The sequence below is a fragment of the Rana temporaria genome, chromosome 5, assembly GCF_905171775.1.
Source record: "Rana temporaria chromosome 5, aRanTem1.1, whole genome shotgun sequence".
NCBI classification, from domain to species: domain Eukaryota; kingdom Metazoa; phylum Chordata; class Amphibia; order Anura; family Ranidae; genus Rana; species Rana temporaria.
In genome coordinates this window covers 355,759,457-355,782,007 of record NC_053493.1, presented here as the reverse complement: position 1 = coordinate 355,782,007, position 22,551 = coordinate 355,759,457, and the positions used below count along the sequence as shown (strand labels likewise).

The 22,551-nt window shown below is 42.1% G+C and overlaps 1 protein-coding gene across 1 annotated transcript in view; it reads right to left on the bottom strand.

Moving 5' to 3' along the window:
- The window catches only part of SLC26A7 (solute carrier family 26 member 7), a 93,849-nt gene that overhangs the window by 33,934 nt on the left and 37,364 nt on the right, over positions 1-22,551 (bottom strand). Inside the window, exons 9-12 of the mRNA XM_040354619.1 lie at positions 21,198-21,275; positions 19,825-19,920; positions 17,219-17,325; positions 8,243-8,309 (exon numbers count right to left, since the gene is read on the bottom strand). Of these exons, the coding sequence (XP_040210553.1) occupies positions 8,243-8,309; positions 17,219-17,325; positions 19,825-19,920; positions 21,198-21,275 (348 nt within the window). The remainder of the gene's footprint in view (positions 1-8,242; positions 8,310-17,218; positions 17,326-19,824; positions 19,921-21,197; positions 21,276-22,551) is intronic.

Sequence of the window (22,551 nt, the reverse complement as noted above, 5' to 3'; positions counted from 1 at the left end):
GAGGGGGGAGTCTGCTGGGAATGCCTGATGTAAGGGGGGACTCCGCTGGGGACACCTGATGTAAGGAGGGACTCCGCTGGGAATGCCTGATGTAAGGAGGGACTCCGCTGGGGACGCCTGATGTAAGGAGGGACTCCGCTGGGAATGCCTGATGTAAGGAGGGACTCCGCTGGGGACACCTGATGTAAGGAGCGACTCCGCTGGGAATGCCTCATGTAAGGGGGGAGTCCACTGGGAATGCCTTATGTAGGAAGGGGCTCCGTTGGGAATGCCTGATGCAAGGAGGGACTCCGCTGGGAATGCCTGATGTAAGGGGGGAGTTCGCTGGGAATGCCTGATGTAAGGGGGGAGTCCGCTGGGAATGCCTGATGTAAGGGGGGAGTCCGCTGGGAATGCCTGATGTAAGGGGGAGTCCGCTGGGAATGCTTGATGTAAGGGGGAGTCCGCTGGGAATGCCTGATGTAAGGAGGGACTCCGCTGGGAATGCCTGATGTAAGGGGGGAGTCCGCTGGGAATGCCTGATGTAAGGGGGGAGTCCACTGGGAATGCCTGATGTAAGGGGGGAGTCTGCTGGGAATTCCTGATGTAAGGGGGGAGTCCGCTGGGATTTCCTGATGTAAGGGGGGGCGCCGCTGGGATTTCCTGATGTAAGGGGGGCTGCCGCTGGGATTTCCTGATGTAAGGGGGGCTACGCTGGGATTGCCTGATGTAAGGGGGGGCTCCGCTGGGATTGCCTGATGTAAGGGGGGGCTCCGCTGGGATTGCCTGATGTAAGGGGGGGCTCCGCTGGGATTGCCTGATGTAAGGGGGGGCTCCACTGGGAATGCCTGATGTAAGAGGGGGGCTCCGCTGGGCACACCTGATGTAAGGAGGGACTCCGCTGGGGACACCTGATGTAAGGAGGGGCTCCGCTGGGGACACCTGATGTAAGGAGGGACTCCGCTGGGGACACCTGATGTAAGGAGGGACTCCGCTGGGGACACCTGATGTAAGGAGGGACTCCGCTGGGGACACCTGATGTAAGGAGGGACTCCGCTGGGGACACCTGATGTAAGGAGGGACTCCGCTGGGGACACCTGATGTAAGGAGGGACTCCGCTGGCTTCCACTGATTCTACATTATGGTGAGTTGAATAATTTCATTCTATGTTACAATGTAATAATAGAAATAATGCGCTTCAATCATCCTGACACCATAACAACCATGGTGCCAGGATGATTGAAGCACCAACACCAGATGTTTGGAGGATCTTTATCTGCTGATTTGTTAAACTTTCTGGAATACACAGATTTATATTGTGGTGTAGGATCTGGGCCTGCTGTCCCTCCATTCTTTCTCTCCCTCTTTCTTTCTTTCTTTCTCTCCCTCTTTCTTTCTCTCCCTCTTTCTTTCTCTCCTTCTTTCTTTCTCTCCTTCTTTCTTTCTCTCCTTCTTTCTTTCTCTCCTTTCTTTCTCTCCTTCTTTCTTTCTCTCCTTCTTTCTTTCTCTCCTTCTTTCTTTCTCTCCTTTCTTTCTGTCCCTCTTTCTTTCTCTCCTTCTTTCTTTCTCTCCTCCTTTTTTTCTCTCGCTCTTTCTTTCTCTCCCTCTTTCTCTCTTCCTTTCTTTCTCTCCTTCTTTCTTTCTCTCCCTCTTTCTTTCTTTCTTTCTCCCCCTTCTTTCTCTCTCTCTCTTTCTTTTTTTCTCTCCTTTTTTCTTTCTCTCCCTCCCCATTTCTCCTTCTTTCTCTCCTTCTTTCCTTCTCTCCCTCTTTCTCTCCTTCTTTCTCTCCCTCTTACTTTCTTTCTTTCTTTCTTTCTTTCTTTCTCTCCCTCTTTCTTTCTATTCCTCTTTCTTTCTTTCTCTTCCTCTTTCTTTCTCATCCTCTTTCTTTCTCCCCTTCTTTCTTTCTCTCCCTCTTTCTTTCTCTCCCTCTTTCTCTCCCTCTTTCTTTCTTTCTCCCCCTCCTTCTTTCCTTCTTTCTCTCCCTCCTTCTTTCTTTTCTCTCCATCTTTCTTTCTCTCCCTCTTTCTCTCCCTCTTTCTCTCCCTCTTGATTTCTTTCTCACCCTCTTTCTTTCTTTCTCTTCATCTTTCTCTCCTTCTTTCTCTCCCTTTTTCTTTCTTCCTCTACCTCTTTCTCACCCTCTTTCTCTCCCCCTTTCTTTCCTCTCTTTCTCTCCCTCTCTCCATCCATCATTCATCTCAGACTCTGACCACACCCCCAAACCACGCCCACTATTTCCCCTAAACACCCCCGTTTTTCACCACCGTAGAGGGCCCCTTAGCAGAATTTTGCTTAGGGCCCCAGGAGGGTCAGGATCGGCACTGGTTATGTTAGTATGATTTGTTTTGTTAAAATTTATTTTGTATATTTGGATTTGTTTTAAATATATTTGTTATTTTTAAATCGATTTAAAGTAAATTTTTAATGTAGAAAACAAATTTGAATCTGAAATGGAAACATATTGCGATAAATACAGTAAGCTATTAAAGTGAAATCAGATGATTCCTACTTAGGCTGCTTTATAGAATAGAACAGGTTATTAAAAGGATAGAATATAATAGAATAAAACAGAACTAAATAAAATAGAATAGAAAATAAAGGAATAGAAAGAGAAAGGAATAGAATAAAATAAAACAGAATATAATAGAAAATAAACAGGACGGGGCCGACGAGGAAAATGTAGATTAGAGGGGCAAATGGGCAAATTGGATCGAGTTCAAAAAAACTAGGGGATATATGGAAAACTTGAGGGAGATATAGAAAGTCCAAGTAGCATTAGGGACAAATTAGTAAATGTGGAGTCACGAGATGGTGGGGCGGGGGCAAGGAGTTGGGGAGGGGGGGAACGTCGGGCTTAATATAGGTACTCCCTTAGTCCCCGGTTAAGTTGTAAAATTCAATTTATTCTTTATAAAAATAGATAATATACATTAAAAAAAAAAAAAAAAAAAAAAAAAAGGAATCATATATCCGCAAATGATGCTAAAACTTCTTCGGAGACGATGGGGGACCATCTTCCATGAGAAAGTCACCAAGAAAGTTATTGACTGAGCGGAAGAAAAAAATAAATAAAATAAACAGAATAGAATGGAATAGAAAAATATAGAATAAAACAGAATAGAATATAAAGCAATATAATATTCTATTATTTTCCACGCTAGTCTGTTCTGTTTTTTCTATTCTATACTACTCTATTATATTATAGTATTTCCTATTCTTTTCTATTCTCTTTATTTACTATTCTATTTTATTCTGTTTCTATTCTATTCTATTCAATGCTACTGCTTTATTTTCTATTCTATTCTTTTATTTTTATTCTGTACTATTATGGTTTTATTGTATTCTATTTTACTATATTATATTATTTTCTGTTCAATTCATTTATATTCTATTCTATAAAGCAGCTTAGGTAGGAATCATCATGTTATTTCACATTTAAACCTTACTGTATTTATTGCAATATATTTCTATTTGGAAATCCAATTCATTTTTTAAATTCAAACAATTTGCTTCATCATAATATATGTTGGATTCGTTGAAATTCATTACTATTGTGATTCAGAAATTCAGATACATCTGAAACTCTGAATATTTCATCTGAATTTTGATTTGTAACTAAACGAAATGCAAAAGTCTACCAGATTGTGATGGCTAGACGACGGAGTCAGAGCAACTCCAAAACTGCAGCTTTTGAGATGTTCCTGGTCTGCAGTGGTCAGGACCTGCCAAAAGTGGTCCTAGGAAGGAAAACTAGTGACGGGGTCATGGTCGGTCAGGGTTCATTGTGGGGAGTGAATGCAGGCCAGTATAGTCTGATCCAATAGAAGTACTACTGTAGCTCAAATTGCTGATAAAGTTAAAGCTGGTCCTGATAGAAAGGTGTCGGAATGCACAGTGCTTTACAGTTTGTTGTGTATGGGGCTGCATAACCACATACTCATCAGGGTGCCCATGCTGACCTGTGCCCACAGTCAAAAGCACCTACAATAGGCACATAAGTATCAGAATTGGATCACGGAATAATGCAAGAAGGTGGCTTGGTCTGATGAATCACGTTTTCTCTTACATCATGTGGAGTGCAAGTGCGTCACTTTCCTGGGGAAGAGATGGCACCTGGGTGCACTAAGGGAAGAAGGAAAGCTGATGGAGGCAGTGTGATGCTTTGTCCAATGGAGTCTATTGCCGCGTACACACGATCATTTTTCGGCATGAAAAAAACGTTATTTTTCAAAAACGTCATTTAAAATGATCGTGTGTGGGCTTCACATCATTTTTCAGGTTCTGAAAAACGAAAAAAAATAAATTCGAATATGTTGCATTTTTTAACGTCGTTTTAAACTATGTCGTTTTTCGGGTTGTAAGAAATGATCGTGTGTGGGCTACAACGACGTAAAAAACCCACGCATGCTCAGAAGCAAGTTATGAGATGGGAGCGATCGTTCTGGTAAAACTACCATTCATAATGGAGTAAGCACATTCATCACGCTGTAACAGACAAAAAAGCGTGAATCGTCTTTTACTAACACGGAATCAGATAAAGCAGCCCAAAGGCGAATGGAACTTTCCCCTTTATAGTGCCGTTGTACGTGTTGTACGTCACCACGCTTTGCTAGATCATTTTTAAAAACCGATGGTGTGTAGGCAACATCGTTTTAATGATGAAGTTGGGAAAACTTAGTTTTTTCGACATGCTGAAAAACAATGGGGTAGATTCAGGTACAGCTGCGCGCTCCTTACGGAGGCGCAGTGTACCCTTTTTACCCTGCGCCTACGCAAATTATTTGCGCTACGCTTCATTCATGAAGCAGTAGCCACGTAATTTGCGTGGGCGCTCTTCAAAAATGCCCTGCGTAAGGGCGCCTAATGTAAATGATCCCGTAGGGGGCGGGAATCATTTAAATTAGGCGCGTTCCCGCGCCGAGCGTAGAGCGCATGCTCCGTCGGGAAACTTTCCCGACGTGCATTGCGGTAAATGACGTCGCAAGGACGTCATTTGCTTCAAAGTGAACGTAAATGGCGTCCAGCGCCATTCACGATTCACTTACGCAAACTACGTAAATTTCAAACCTTGCGACGCGGGAACGACGGGTATCCTTAGCATTGGCTGCCCCTGCTTTTAGCATGTGCAGCCTTACGCGAAACCCGACGTACGCAAACAACGTAAACTGCGTACGCAGGGCTCGCGTAACGTTGTGAATCGGCGTTAGTATGCAATTTGCATACTATACGCTGACCACAACGGGAACGCCACCTAGCGGCCAACGTAAGAATGCAGCCTAAGATATGAGGGCATAAGAGCCTTATGCCACGTATATCTTAGGCTGCAGTCGGCGTAACAAGCTCTCTGAATCAGGAGAACTCGTTACGCCGGGGCAAGTAAGCAATTGCGCAGGCGCAATTGCTTTTTGAATCTGGGCCCATGTTTTTTTTTTTCATGCTGAAAAATGATCGTGTGTACGCGGCATAAGTCTCGATGGGTCAGGACTGTTTTAATCACTACTCAATATTCGATGGTGGTCATTATGTTAGAGCTGATTACTGTACATATTTTAAGTTTATTTCAGCTTTAATCTAGAAAAGTACACTGTACTCAGGGGGTAACCATACCTCAACAGGTGTGTCCCTCTACGTTCAGGGTGTATTTTCAATGCCACATGTTGTCTGAGCTTGTTAAGGCAGGGTGTGCCAGAGATACAAGTAGGCCTGAGGAACCTGCTGTGCATGCTGGGAGAGCTATTAACTATCATAGGTCCTACCTGTTCTGTCTTTTCCCTTAGGGGCTTCTGCCCTATGAGGATGTCGGCCCATTTAGTCTCTCCAAGGCCTAATGCCACGTACACACGATCATTTTTCATTATGAAAGAAAACGTTGTTTTCCAGCATGTCTAAAAAACGAAGTTTTCCCAACTTCATCATTAAAACGACGTTGCCTACACACCATCATTTTAAAAAAATTATCTAGCAAAGTGCGGTGACGTATAACACGTACGACGGCACTATAAAGGGGAAGTTCCATTTGCCTTTGGGCTGCTTTATCTGATTCCGTGTTAGTAAAAGACGATTCGCGCTTTTTTGTCTGTTACAGCGTGATGAATGTGCTTACTCCATTATGAATGGTAGTTTTACCAGAACGAGCGCTCCCGTCTCATAACTTGCTTCTGAGCATGCGCAGGTTTTTTTCGTTGTTTTAGCCCACACACAATCATTTTAAATGACATTTTTTAAAAACAAAGTTTTTTTTATGCTGAAAAATGATCGTGTGTACGCGGAATTAGGCCTAGGCACATGGAAGGGTGCAGAGATCTCCCCCTTTGGGAGAAACTCTGAAGGTGCTTGGCTGCAAGAAGAGAGCATAAGGACTGGGGGAAGCAAGCTGTGACTGTTTCTTAACTAATAGAGGTGAGAGGTATGGTCTGGAATACATTAACCGCTTCACCCCCGGAAGATTTTACCCCCTTCCTGACCAGAGCACTTTTTAAAATTTGGCACTGCATCGCTTTAACTGACAATTGCGCGGCCGTGCGACGTTGTACCCAAACAAAATTTGCGTCCTTTTTCTCCAACAAATAGAGCTTTCTTTTGGTGGTATTTGATCACCTCTGTGGTTTTTATTTTTTACGCTATAAACAAAAGAACAGCCACAATTTTGAAAAAAACACAATGGCCCGGATTCACATACATCGGCGCATATTTATGCCACCGTAGCGTATTTAATATACGCTACGCCGACGCAGCGCAGAGAGGCAAGCACAGAATTCACAAAGCACTTGCCTCCCAAACTGTGCTGGGTTTCCTTGGCATAAGCCGGCGTAGGTGGAAGTGGGCGTGAGCCATGCTAATGAGGCGTGACCCCATGCAAATGCTTGGCCGAGTGCCAGACAAGTACTTAAAACGAACGGCGCATGCGCCGTCCCGTGGACGTATCCCAGTGCGCATGCGCACAATCACGTCGAAACAACTGGCTAACATACGTCGAATCACTCCCTACGGTGTGAACGTAACCTACGCCCAGCCCTATTCATGTACTACGTGAACGACGTAAAATACGACGGCTTGTGTTCCCTGGTCCATACCTTTGCATGGTTTGCGCCTCATAGATGGGGTACGCCGGACGTACGACTTACGCAAAACGCGTATATTATGCGCCGGGCGCAAGTACGTTCGTGAATCGGCGTATCTCCCTCATTTGCATATGTGCATAGAAAATCAATAGGAGCAGCAAATGCGCCCAGCGTAAATATGCGCCCACGATACGACGGCGTAGGCAAGTTACGTCGGTCGTAGGTAGCCTATTTTTAGGCGTATCTTAGATTGTGGGCACGGCGCATAGATACGATGGCATATAGTTACACTTACGTGGCGTATCTCGAGATACGTTGGCGTAAGTGCTTTGTGAATCCGGGCCTATATCTTTTACTTTTTGCTATAATAAATATCCCAATTTGTTTTTCAAAAAAACATTTTTTTTCTCAGTTTAGGCCGATACCTATTCTTCTACATATTTTTGTAAAAAAAAATTGCAATAAGCGTATATTGATTGGTTTGCGCAAAAGTTATAGCGTCTACAAAATAGGGAATATAATTATGGCATTTTTATTATTATTATTTTTTTTACTAGTAATGGCGATTTTTATCAGGACTGCGACATTATGGCGGACAGATCGGACACTTTTGACACATTTTTGGGACCACTGACAATTTTACAGCGATCAGTGCTATAATAATGCACTGATTACTGTACAAATGTCACTGACAGGGAAGGGGTTAAACACTAGGGGCGATCAAGAGGTTAAGTGTGTCCTAGGGAGTCATTCTAACTGTGGGGGGATGGGACTTACTAGGGGAAATGACAAATACTTTGTATGAACAGACGATCAGTAATTTCTCTATTGAAAGAACCGGGAGCTGTTTACACACACAGCTCCCGGTTCTCACTCTGTCACGAGTGATCGCAGGTGCCCGGCGGTCATCGTGCCTCATCCACTTTTCGGCATTTCTCCCTTTACAAATTGTTCCTCTTTGTCAAGTTCAAAAGTTAGGAGGTATGCTGATAAGCAGTTAATAGTTGGGAGTGAGCACACGTCAAATCACTTCTGCCCAGCTACCAAAGATCATAGGTTTTCAGTGAAAATGCCACATAAAAGGGGGGTGCAGCTGATTTTGATCGGGCAATCATAAATCATCAAAGACAGAACAAATTACTTATAATCTTTCAAATAGTCTTGTGCAGCTGCTCTACTGAAAACGAAAGAACTCTTACACCATGATCGTCTTCACTTGTTGAGCTGAAATCCTCATTTAAATGTACGAGCTGCAGTGTCCTTGCTCTGTAGGATGAATTAGACAGAATCATTAGGTAAATCAATAACAATATAAAAGTTCAAGATTTCAGACCTGAATTGATCCAGCTATAAAATAAATCATATTATGTATGAAATGTATGCCAATGAAGGTAACCCTTTCCTTTACCAATGTTTACAAAAATAATAGATTGTTCCGCTTATAAAAAACACACTGTTAAACAAAAATTCTTCTCTAGTCTGCCCCCTTTGGTTAGTGACCAGATTTTTAATATGAAATCTGGGAGCACCCTATTGACCACACCCACTTTTATTGGGGGTGGGGCTGAGGAAGAGCTGGGCGTGTGGATGATATTAGCATGTGAAGTGTGCCACACCAAATGTTGGGTGGGGCCAAATTGTGCCAACAGTGGAAGGGGCTTACAGAGGTATAGTTTAATAGCACCTAAGCCTATTTTTCTCTTTGTCAAGAGTGCAGGCCCAAGTGTGCGCTGTGAGTAACCATCAATATCAAGGGCAAGGCAACAAATAATCCATACTCTTACCTCCTGCAATGAAGTATGCACAAGCCGAGAGGAGAGTAAGAAAATTAAGATACATTCTTTTAATTAGGAAGAGATCAGGGACATTTTTTTCCTGGGCAACGCCCCTTAAAATTAGGAACTGTCTCCACAACCAGGGACATCTAGTCACCCTACCTATCCCGTCTCTCTCACAGAACAGAGAAGGAGAAAACAGGCTTTCTATCACCTCCCATAAAATACATCTCTGACCTACCTGGGAAAATCACATTTCACTATTCTCGGCATATGTCAGTTGTTACAGGAAGTGGATCGAGAAGGAGATGAGGGTATCCATGTGCATGCCTCACTGTGCCCAGGCCTCACTGTGCCCATGCATCACTGTGTCCATGCCTCACTGTGCCTCACTGTGTCCATGCCTCACTGTGCCCATGCCTCACTGTGCCCATGCATCACTGTGTCCATGCCTCACTGTGCCTCACTGTGTCCATGCATCACTGTGTCCATGCCTCACTGTGCCTCACTGTGCCTCACTGTACCCATGCCTCACTGTGCCCATGCCTAGACTTACCTTTATCATGGGAGTATATAGAAGGGGTGCCCGGGTTTGAAAAATCGGTACTCCCAGGCCATAGGTCCCCCAGACAGCAAACTTTACACACTTGTAGAGGAGAACTGGGGCTACATGTGTGTTTGGGGTCCAGGGGACCTACGGCCGGTACCGGGTCCCCAAAATTACCGAAGAAATTACCAATTACCATTTAACATGGGAGTCTATAAATATTATTAGAACTTTTGACTTCCATGGGTTCATATAAAATAAAGAGTACAGTATATGGTCTCCAGAGACTTTAGGCTTAACCAAAGATATCTTACTACATCAGCACTTCTATATAATAAGAAAACAAATTTTATTTTATTTAACCACCTCATCTTATAAACTCTGAGGAAGCCGCTATGTGGAAACTAGCAAGATAAGGTTTAGAGTAAGTTTTGAGCCATGTTTTTACTGTCCCCCTTAAGCTGCAAATGGCAGCAGACTTGGGTGTTTATATGCTGCGGTTGTGATGCTTTGCACCCGTGTCAAAAGCTATCCAACATGTCACGATCAAGGCAACCCATTCAAGTGAACAGCCAAGCAAACATGTCAGTAAAAAAGGGGTAACATAGGCAGGAATGAGGTATCACATCGCCTTCTTACTGCCTGTCAATAGCCTCTGAAAAGTGATCTGAAAGTACTTACCCTAATGGCAGTATCTTATTTCTGCTGCAATATTCGTTGCTACATTTCCCTTGGTATTGGGAGAACTATAGATATCCATAAAGGACAATTACTTGGGTGAGACCACTTCATTCATTTTTGGATGTTTTAGATGGACATGTATATCCGTTTCTTGATTGTGAATAGATTACTTGTTATATATAACAGTAAATATATAATGAATAACATAAGCATCATGTGAACATTGAAACTGCATTAAGCATTGCTGTGGCATTAAGCATCGGTCCGTTGTCCTTCGGTCTAAAATTTTAAAACATGCTTTAAAATCGAACCGATGGACCGCTGCCCGATCGGTCCAAACCGATGGTTAGGACAGAAAGCATCGGTTCAAAACCCGCGCATGCTCAGAATCAAGTCGACGCATGACCTTTTTTTTTCAGCACGTCGTGTGTTTGACGTCACCGAGTTCTGACCCGATCGGTTTTTGGAACGATGGTGTGTACGCACATTAGACCATCAGGCCACTTCAGCGGTGAACCGATGGAAATGGCCCGTCGGACCATTCTCATCAGTTTGGAACGACCGTGTGTACGGGGCCTTACTGGAAGCTTCTGTGCATTTCAGAGGACCTGCCGTGTACAATTTTAAAGTTGCTTAATATGGCTAATGATATATTCTTACCTTTTGATTCCAGATCTATATATTTAAAAACCTGCTGTGTCCAGCTGGGAAAGATATGGGTCGTGGTCTCAAAGAGTGGTTTTATAATACGAATGATTAAAAGATGCAGAAAAATATCTATAAATCAAAGCCATCTTTACAATTTGTGGATACAACTAAAGTGTGCAGTTAAAATTTGAACAAAGTAATTATCTCACTGTTAAATTTTGTATTGTTTTACTTTGCCTTTGAAATATAGAGTTAGAGCAATCCTTATTAAAAGTACTTGTGTGCCATGCTCTAGAACAGAAAAATCTAAGTATATACTGTATATTTACTTGATAGAGATGATCGCGACCTGGTATTAACATGCAGCTAAATCCATCTCCACTAGGGATGAGCTTCGTATTCGAGTCGAACTCATGTTCGATTCGAACATCGTATGTTCGATCGTTCGTCGAAATAAGAAAAAAATGGGTCGTTCGCGCCAAATTCGAGTTACGTTTCACAGACCATAATTCACTGCGGCATCGCTGGCTAATGATTGGCCAAGTATGCACTATGACCCGCATGCTTGGCCAATCACAGCGCGCAAAAAACGGAGAGCCATAATTGGCCAAAGCCAGGGTGGCTTTGGCCAATTATGGCTCAGGAGGTTTAGTACACGCCCCACACTATAAAAGGCCGCATGCAGGAGCAGTGATTTTAATGATGCTGGAAAAAAAGTTTTAAAAACGGTCGTTTTTTCAGGAGTCCTGAAAAAAACGACCGTTTTTAAAACGTTTTTTCCATTGATACATGTTCCCTCGGGCAAGACCCGGTTTCTCAAAGACGTTTTCACAGGCATACTATAGACACCCAGCAGGTACAATATTTAAAGGAATTTTTCATTTTTATTTTTTTTATTTAAGCATCATTAAAATCACTGCTCCTGAAAAAACGAACGTTCGAGTCCCATAGACGTCAATGGGGTTCTAAATGTTCGCGAACGGGGGGGGGGGGGGGGTTCGGCTCATCCCTAATCTCCACCATCAGGAGCTCCGATGAACACCAGTTAGTACTTAGACCCCGCACCTCAGGTGAGCCCGCTTGTATACCTATCCCGCTGGTTGATGGAAGTCCCACTACTGCAAAATGCCTTAGGACTAGTTCACACCACATGCAGTTCAGTGCGTTTTTTTTTCTGCATCAAAAACGCATGGAAAGTTCCAGTGTGTTCCAGTTCCAGAAAAAGAACATGCTGCATTTTTCCTGCACCGGACTGTACTTGAACACTGTGAAATGCAAAAAAAAAAGTGTACTGGAACGCACATGTCCCTATGTAAGGTTAGGAAAAAAGAGGGGGGAAAAAAGCAATGGACTGCTTCAAGAACGCACCAATAACGCAATGGAACGCATCAAAAATGTGCATGAAAAAAAGCATCTGGAACGCATCCGGACTGCGTTAATATGGTGTGAACTGGCCCTTAAGCTAAAAAAAAAAAACTTGGGCAGTTTACAGGCGTTTTTCTGCTTTTTACATTGATGACCTGTACATAATCGCAGCAAAAATGTGGCATAAACGCAGTAAAAATCGCTGCAAAATCACAAACGCTCAGGTGTGAATGAAGCCTTAGACGTAATGAAATTGTCTCCAGTATTTTTATGTAAAACAATGTATATCCCTAGAATGGAAATGGAAAACGTGAACTAAGTATTAGGCTGGCATATGAAGCCAGGGGCTTTCCAACCAAATTTGAAATAATATGGGTGGAGTGGGTAGGCACTGCCAACAGTCAATCCTATTTTGGGTATTCCCATGCCTACCTCTTAGCTACAGTTCTTTAATACACTCTGGCCCAGATTCACATAGAACTGCGGCGGCGTAAGTTTTCATCGCAAGTGCCTGATTCACCAAGCACTTGCATGAAAACTTACGCCGGCGGCCTCCGGCGTAAGCCCGCGTAATTCAAAGGGGCGTGTGCCATTTAAATTAGGCGCGCACCCGCGCCAGACCTACTGCGCATGCTCCGTTTTGAAATTCCCACCGTGCTTTGCGCAAAGTGACGTCATTTTTTTGAACGGCGACATGCGTAGCGTACTTTCGTATTCCCGGACGTCTTACGCAAGAACAAAAAATGTTTACATTTCAACGCGGGAACGACGGCCATACTTTATACAGCACATACGTGGGCTGTGTAAAGTTAGGGCAGCTAAAACGACGACTAACTTTGCGACGGGAAACTAGACTAGCAGCGACGTAGCGAACGCGAAAAACCGTTGTGGATCGCCGTAACTACTAATTTGCATACCCAACGCTGGTTTACGACGCGAACTCCCCCCAGCGGCGGCCGAGGTATTGCATCCTAAGATCCGACAGTGTAATTCAATTACACCTGTCGGATCTTAGGGCTAACTATGCGTAACTGATTCTATGAATCAGTCGCATAGTTAGGAAGACCCTAAAACAGAGATACGACGGCGTATCAGGAGATATGCCGTCGTATCTCTTTTGTGAATCTGGGCCTCTGTGCTCAACCACAAATCTAAAGAAGACAGAAGACTCGGATGTTGGGTGTAATATTTAAAAAATATATTTATATACTTTGCCTTGCTTATTTCATAGAGCCCTAGCTGTTCAAAGTTCAGTTGATTTTTGCTTTTGTTGTTACTTTTATTTTTTTTTGCATTTCAGTTTTGTTTCATTTAAACCTAAAATACAATACTCTCTCCAATATCTCAAACCTGTTATTCTGTTTTTCACACAATGGTTTGCCTTATTATATTCACGTCACATTATTGTGTCACATTTATCATATATATATATCCTTGCAAGTCTTTATTATTGCAATAAAATTTAAACTAACAATTTTTTTTTTTTTTTATCATTATATGGTATTATTGATGTTGTATATCTGGTTATGACACCGGAAGATGAGTCCCCCAGACCGGAAGGTGTCCTATGTGCTACTGGGTAAGAAGCACATAGGACAAGAAGCTCCAAAACGAATGAAATGGCTGGGCCAAATCTGCAAAGACTGTGGATGGTAGGAGTGAATCAAGGTAAGCTAGATGTGGCCAAACAGGACATGGCAAGATTGAGCATCGATATCTTGGGAATTAGTGAACTAAAATGGACTGGAATGGGCAAATTCAACTCAGATGACTACTATATCTACCATTGTGGACAAGAATCTCTCAGAAGAAATGGTGTAGCCCTCATAGTCAACAAAAGAGCAAGGAAAGCAGTACTGGGGTACAATCCCAAAAACAACAGGATGATCTCAGTCTGTATCCAAGGCAACTCAACATCACAGTAATCCAAGTTTATGCACCAACCACTGATGCAGAAGAAGCTGACGTTGATTGCTTTTATGAAGATCTACAACACCTTTTAGAACTAACTCCAAAAAAGATATCCTTCTCATAATGGGACATTGGAATGCTAAAGTAGGGAGTCAAAGCATATCTGGAATAACAGGTAAATATGGCCTTGGAGTACAAAATGAAGCAGGACTAAGGTTAATAGAGTTTTGCAAAGAGAACACACTGGTAATAACAAACTCTTTTCCAACAACCAAAAAGGTGACTCTACACATGGACATCCTCAGATGGTCAACACAGAAATCAGATCAATTATATTCTCTGCAGCCAATAATGGAGAAGCTCTATACAGTCAGTCAAAACAAGACCTGGAGCTGAATGTGAGCTCATGAGCTTCATATGGCAAAATTCAGGCTTAAATTGAAGAAAGGGGGAAACACCACAAGACAATTCAGATATGATCTAAATCAGATCCCTTGTGAATACTCAGTGGAGGTGATGAACAGATTTAAGGGATTGGATCCGATAGACAAAGTGCCTGAGGAACTATGGAAGGAAGTGTGTAACATCGTCCAAGAAGCAGCAATGAAAACCATCCCAAAGAAGAAGAAATGCAAGAAAGCAAAGTGGCTACCTTTATGGGGCTCTACAAATAGCTGAACAAAGAAGGGAAAAGGCAATGGAGAAAGGTGAAAATATACCCAACTGGATGCAGACTTCCAGAAGATAGCAAGGAGCCACAAAAAGACCTTACTAAACAATCAATGCAAAAAATTAGAGGCCACCTAATGCAAAGAGAGGACTCATTGGAAAAGACTGATGCTGGGAAACATGGAAGGAAAAAGGAGAAGAGGACGACAGAAAACAAGATAGATAAATAGCATCATCGAAACAATAAATATGAAGTTAAAGGAGTTGTAAAGGAAACATTTTTTTTTTTGCTGAAATGACTGTTTACCAGTGTTGTTCATCTTCCGTTAAAAAAGTAACTAGTTACAATTACAAGTTACTTGTCCGAAAAAGTAAGTGAGTTAATGACTCAGTTACTTTATTGGCAAAGTAACTAGTTACTCGGAAAAGTAACTGAGATTTTTTTTTTTTATATTCTACAATGCAATTACGTTCTATAACATCTTTAATATCAAAGATGTTTATATTAACTGATTGAAGAATAAAAACCCTATATACAGTATTTTAGAACATTTCGTACTGTGTACAATTATTAATATCATCATCATCACACTCCAGTGCCCAGCAATACTGTACAATATGAACACTGAATCTATATTGTACAGTATTGCTGCCTGGGCAGGTGGAGTGTGATGATGATATTAATAATTGTACACAGTATTGCATTTGCTGGGCCTGCCATATACTGTACTGTACACTTTACTGTATAACTGCACTACAAAATTCCTTTACACATAATGCATATTTTAAAATGTTATTAGTAATAACATTTTAAAATATGCATTATTTGTAAAGGAATTTTGTAGTGGCCGGCGGCCATCCATTATTACACTCCTGTCCTGAGTGTTCCGTGATTGGCGGAACACTAATTTTCCCAGCATAGCCTCTGTTTAGTGTTCAGCCTATCACGGATGCCTTCTCATCCTCAGCCTCGGCCTCGGATGGGAGGACATCCGTGATAGGCCGAACACGAAACAGAGGCTCCGCTGGGAAAATTAGTGTTCCGCCAATCGTGGAACACACAGGAGGCGCGCTCTTCTTAATAATAGATGGCCGACGGGCGATGGCTGCAGTGCTGACACAGGTAAGAGTAATTGCGGTAACGCTGCCCAGTAATGGGAACGGCGTTGCCGCGAGGGAAAAAGTAATCAGATAGATTACTCGTTACCCTCAGGAGGCCCATCGTTACCTAACAGCGTTTATTTAAACGCCGTTAGTTACAACACTGCTGTTTACAGGGTATAGAGACATAATAGTTAACTGATTTCTTTTAAAAATGATTAAAAATAGATAAAAATCAATCATATAATGTACCTGCAGTTTCAGTTTTCGTTTATGCATGTTGTTTTATGCTTCTGTGATGAACAGAGACAAAGAGCCAATACAGGGCAGTGATGGTTTGTAAAACAAAACTGATTGGTGTTGAGGGGTTTTAGACACACAGTAATCATGCCTCCTTGATTAGTGACCACAGAGAGAAAGCTCCCATGACGTTTTTCATCAGGAAACAGACTGTTCAGAACAGAGAAGGATTACAGCAACATCAGAGCAAAAACGAACAATGAGGACATGAAACCAGGACTGCAGTAAGGTAAAGGAAGCTATTTAGCTAAAAAAAAAAATCCTTTAGTGACCCTTTAAGCTAGCTCTGGGGGACAGTGAAGGACAGAAAAGCCTGGCACACTATGGTCCATGAGGTCACGAAGAGTTGGACACGACTAAACAACTGAACACACATATCTGGTTAACCCAAAAATCTCTGGAGACCAAATACTGTTTGAATGTTGATGGATTTAGCATCTAGTAACTTGATATGTCTCCAATTCTACCTAATCGTTTTATATAAATATAAAAGACAAACCTGTGCTTAAAATTCCTGTTCTAAATATATCAGAAGGGCTCATATCTGTATTACGAAATACTATTGTTTACAAGGTACCTCCTATTTTTTGGGCAAGAATATAAATTTATGTAAATTAAATCACATGATATCTACCAGTTTATTTTAAAGGTTTTTAAAAAACACACACAAGCCACATATCGGCATTAATGCTGTATTGCAGCAGGAAGCATAAAACCATTTATGGGCATTTACAGTAGTATTGAACCATGAGCATTGTGGCCCTGGGTGTAACCCACTAGAGATTGCAGAGAGCCTGCAAACATACATTGGGGGTTATTTACGAAAGGCAAATCCACTTTGTACTGCAAGTGCACTTGGAAGTGCAGTCGCTGTAAATCTGAGGGGTAGATCTGAAATAGGGGGAAGCGCTCCTGATTTTATTATCCAATCATGTGCAAGCTAAAATGCTGTTTTTTATTTTCCTTGCATGTCCCCCTCAGATCTACAGCGACTGCACTTCCAAGTGCACTTGCAGTGCAAAGTGGATTTGCCTTTCGTAAATAACCCCCATTGTCTCAAGTGCTCTTCAAGAAACAGGCCTGACCTTGGCATTATACTATATGCTGGTAACTATATTAAGATCAAGTTCAAAAAAGACAATTCATAAAATAATAGAACAGCAAAAAAATAATCTTACTTGGTTAATCGAAATACTCCTACTGCAATATTAAAGACAACACCAAACAGCAAACCAATATTTGCAGCAAAGCAGATTGTTACCACATAGGTGCAAATCCATATTACCTGATGGGGAAAAAAAAAAACATTCAATATTGAAAATGAAGAAACACATTTTTACTGCCTAGCACTTCACCCAGTAAAAGTTTATGTTGTTCTGTTATTATGCTTTTTCCTGTGCTGGTTGGATGATTTTAATCTGGTGGCTAAATGTGGTATTTTCCATTTTAAATCAATGCAATAATATTGCTATGCAATTTTGGTATGAATGCTCGCCATAATATGTGACGTTTAAAGATTAATGACAGACCAGTGAGTCAGGAATGGCCTTTGAAATATTCTATTACTGTAATTGGTGGAATTGTTTGTTACATACAGTTATCCTCCTAATGGCACAATTATGCCAACAATGCTCAAAACATTGCATAGCTAAAATGATATGCCATTTCTAACCAGCTTTGCTCAGAAGATCACTTTATCAAAAATTATTTCAGGTGCAATATAAACCAATTGCAAACTAGATGTGTCCAAAGGCACCAAACATTTGCTGCAATATGTGCAATTAGGCATGTGGTTTTGATATAATGTCGCCTCTCTATTTCACTTATATAGGTAGATTCAGGTACCTGGGTGCAAACTTGCGGCGGCATAGCTTAGCCTGTTTAGGCTACGCCGCCGTAAGATAGCTAGGCAAGTATATGATTCTCAATGTACTTGCCTGCTAATATACAGCGGCGTAGCCTAAAGCGGGCAGGCGTAAGGGCGCCGAATTCAAATGTGTTGGAGGGGGGTGTGTTGTATGGTAATGAGGCTTGACCTCACGTTTTTTACGTTTTTATGTAACTGCGCATGTGCCGGGCGCCTACATTTCCCAGTGTGCATTGCGGCTAAGTACGCCGCACGGGCCTATTGATTTCGACGTGGACGTAAACGACGTAAATCCCGATTCGCGGACGACTTACGCAAACAACGTAAAAAATTCTAATCTTGCGGCGGGAACGGCGGCCATACTTTAACATTGTTATTCCACCTAATAGATGGAATAACTTAAGGCCTGCTAATGCCTCACGGAAACGTCGTAAATCGACTGCGGCGGCCGGGGGCGTAAATTCGTGAATCGGCGTATCAACTCATTTACATATTCTACGCCGACCGCAATGGAAGCGCCACATAGCGGCCATCCAAAATATTGTAATCTAAGATAGGACGGCGCAAGCCGTCGTATCTTAGATATGTTTAAAGCGGGGGTTCACCCGTACATAACACTTTTTACCCTTAGCTTCATGCTCATTTTGTCTAGGGGAATCGGCTAGTTGTTTTAAAATATGAGCTGTACTTACCGTTTACGAGATGCATCTTCTCTGCCGCTTCCGGGTATGGGCTGCGGGACTGGGCGTTCCTATTTTGATTGACAGTCTTCCGAGAGGCTTCCGACAGTCGCATCCATCGCGTCACGATTTTCCGAAAGAAGCCGAACGTCGGTGCGCAGGCGCAGTATAGAGCCGCACCGACGTTCGGCTTCTTTCGGCTACTAGTGACGCGATGGATGCGACCGTCGGAAGCCTCTCGGAAGACTGTCAATCAAGAAGGAACGCCCGCTCCCGAAGACCCATACCCGGAAACGATGGAGAAGATGCATCTCGAAAACGGTAAGTACAGCTCATATTTTAAAACAACTAGCCGATTCCCCTAGACAAAATGAGCATCCATCTAAGGGGATTGTTTGAAAAAATTGTTTTATGGGTGAACTCCCGCTTTAAACGTATCTCTGTTTGAGCATACGCTTAAACATAAGTCGGCGTAGATTCTGAGTTAGGTCGACTTATCTACTGATAAGTCGGCCTAACTCTACCTGAATCTACCTAATAGTCTCTGTGTCTACTATAATGCGCGTACACACAATCGGTTTGTCTGATGAGAACGGTCTGATGGACTGTTTTCATCAGACCAAACCGATCGTGTGTGGGCCCCATCGGTTATTTATCCATCGGTTAAAAAAAATGGAACTTGCTTTAAAATTATCTGATGGATACCTAACTGATAGATAAAAAACCATCGTCTGTAGGCACGTCCATCGGTTAAAAATCCATGCATGCTCAGACTAAATTAGGGGATAGGAGCGCTCATTCTGGTAAAACTAGCGTTCGTTATGAAGCCAACACATTCATCACGCTGTAACAGACAGAAAAGCGCCAATCGGCTCTAACCAAACTTTTACTAACACGCGATAACACGGAATCAGCAAAAGCAGCCCCAAGGGTGGAGCCATTGGATTTGAACTTCCCCTTTATAGTGCCGTCGTACGTGATTTACGTGACCGCGTTCTGACACGAACGTTTTTTTTAACCGATGGTGTGTAGGCAGGACTGACCATCGTTTTTTTAACCGATGGTGTGTAGGCACGACTGACCATCAGTCAGCTTCATCGGATAACTGATGGAAAAAATGCATCAGATCATTTTCATCGGATTGACCGATCGCGTGTACAGGGCATTGCAGGCTTCATACATATTCATGTAAAAATTTGACTTATTAGGAAGTCTCAATATTCAGTTCAGTACTTACCCAATCAAATTTATCAACATTCCAGTATTTCTTCAAATCTTGGAACTGTCTAAGCATCCCTTTCAATCCAACAATAATGACACTTGCCAAAACACACTGCAATTGGAGCACACACAAACACATTGGGTCAAACTACTGTATATATTAAACCAAAACATTATTATTATTTTATTTTGGATAGGGTACTGAATGGTTAAACCCTTGCCATTCATGTTCAAATGGAGAGATTTGCCTTAAAGGGGTTGTAAAGGTAAAAAAATAAAAATCCTAAATAGCTTCCTTTACCTTAGTGCAGTCCTTCTTCACTTACCTCATCCTTCGATTTTGCTTTTAAATGTCCTTATTTCTTCTGAGAAATCCTCACTTCCTGTTCTTCTGTCTGTAACTCCACACAGTAATGCAAGGCTTTCTCCCTGGTGTGGAGTGTCGTGCTCGCCCCCTCCCTTGGACAACAGGAGAGTCAGGATGCCCACTAACACACAGCCCCTTTCTCTATCTGCAACGTAGAGAGCGTCCTGACTCTCCTGTTGTCCAAGGGAAGGGGTGAGCACGACACTCCACCAGGGAGAAAGCCTTGCATTACTGTGTGTAGTTACAGACAGAAGAACAGGAAGTGAGGATTTCTCAGAAGAAATAAGGACATTTAAAAGCAAAATGGAAGGATGAGGTAAGTGAAGGAGGACTACACTAAAGTAAAGGAAGCTATTTAGGAAAAAAATGTTTTACCTTTACAACCCCTTTAATTTTATGTTCTGTAAACAAGACAGGAAATGAGAAGCATTCTCTCTAAGGCTAAGGAATGTTTCCAATGGAACATTTCCCTCTATTCCTATTCTGATGACAACTCAAAATTCAGGATTTTCCCTTCCTGACAATGGTCACCAAGATAAACATAAAAGGTCAATATTCCCAGTGGGGACATAGACAGCAATAAAATTTGGACTCAGGTTCTATCCCATTACCACTTCAAAATGCATATCAAAAACTAAGAAATTAATCTTTTGGCCTAAGATGTAAAGTGTAGAATTGACTTCTGGGAGAACAAATCCTCCCAACAAGAACCCAGAAAGCAATGAAAACTTGATAGAGGTTCAAACCCTCCCCCACGAAAAAATAAAAACAGTTGGTAAAATTTGGACTTCAAACATATCCTGTTATGTTAATCTCCTAAAAGATTTATATCGATGGCATGTGGTGACAGTGATGTTGCTGGGTGGCCCTGTCCCTTAGTTATTTAAGAAATGTCAGGTGGCAGAGCAGGCAGACGGACGGAAGCCTTCAGCGCAAGCGGAGCTTTTTTTTTTGCTAAAATCCTTGCAATTTGTATAGATCACAAAAAGGGGAGCTGCACTTTAAACAAAATTGTTTCTTACCATTGGTAGCCAGTATAATAAGGGTACTAAGAAACAAATGACCAGGAGGACAAGGAAGCACGATACCAAACAGGCAACCTAGAGATCAAACAAAGTGTAAGGTCATAAAATAATGAAGATTTATAATAATGTATTTACAAAACTACGGTCAAATATCAGAATATACAGGTATAGTCCAAGTCTGCAGCTGAAAGGGTGAGGAGCAGCTACCGTTTCATAGTGTCTGCTGTTTGTGTGAACACTTCCTACTTTCTCTACCAAGCCCTAGAGGCTTTAGTTGCCAGTTGACCACTTTTGAAGAATATTGCTCTGAGGAAGGTACTCTACCAAGGGTCCTCTCCAAAGCCTACAATTTACTGAACTGTCCTATTGAACAACCAGATCTACCCTGTCTAAAACACTGGGAAACAGATCTATGGCCCAGTTTCTCAATAACGCAAAAACGTAACATTATAAGGTTTGCTCTTAAATCACCCATTTGCACGAAAACCCAAGAAACCAATTACAAAATCCTAACGAGGTGGTATCGCACACCATACCTTTTACATAAATTCTACCCTATCACCACAGATCACTGATGGCGCTGCCCGGAGGGAAAGGGAACACCTAATCACATTTTTGGTCTTGCCCTAAAATTGAAAATTTCTGGAAGGAGGTGCGAAGTATTACTCAGGAGTTCACTGACTTTGAGATCCCGGATGACCCGGCCTTCTTCTTGTTGCATGTGTCGTCCTTTGCAGAGAAAATATATAAAAAGTCCATAATACGTCACCTGTTAAATGCCCCCAAGTCCTGCATACCCTTGAATTGGAAAAACCCTCATCCCTCTACTATAGGCTGTTGGATTCAAAAGGTAGAAGAATCTAACAGAATGGAAGATTTGATTTTAATGGCAAAACACAAACAGGAAAAGTATTCCAAGACTTGGAGACTATGGAATATACATTTTTTTGGATGAAGGGAAAACCCTGCTGGGCCCATAGCCCCGAGGCGATTCAGTTCGCATGTGCTGCACTATATAAGTTTTTCACTCGCTCACTCATAACTGGCCCAAAACCTGTTACCACTGGCATACTGTCTTTAGGGGGAGCCATGGGATTCCTTGGCCTCCCCAATATCCCCTCTCATGACCCTATTGCACCCCTCCCTTCTCTTTTTTTTATCTTTCCCCTCCCCCTCCCTTCTTTCTTTTTCTCTTAGCTATTCTATTTCTCAATTTTGTCTCAATCTTTTGTACCATTAAAAAATAGGGAAAGGGTAGCTCTATACCCCTTTCATAGGGCTGTTTTCTATACATAGCCACCTGTAGATACAAGTGTGAAATTTATTGTGGAAAATAATAACAGTAATGTTT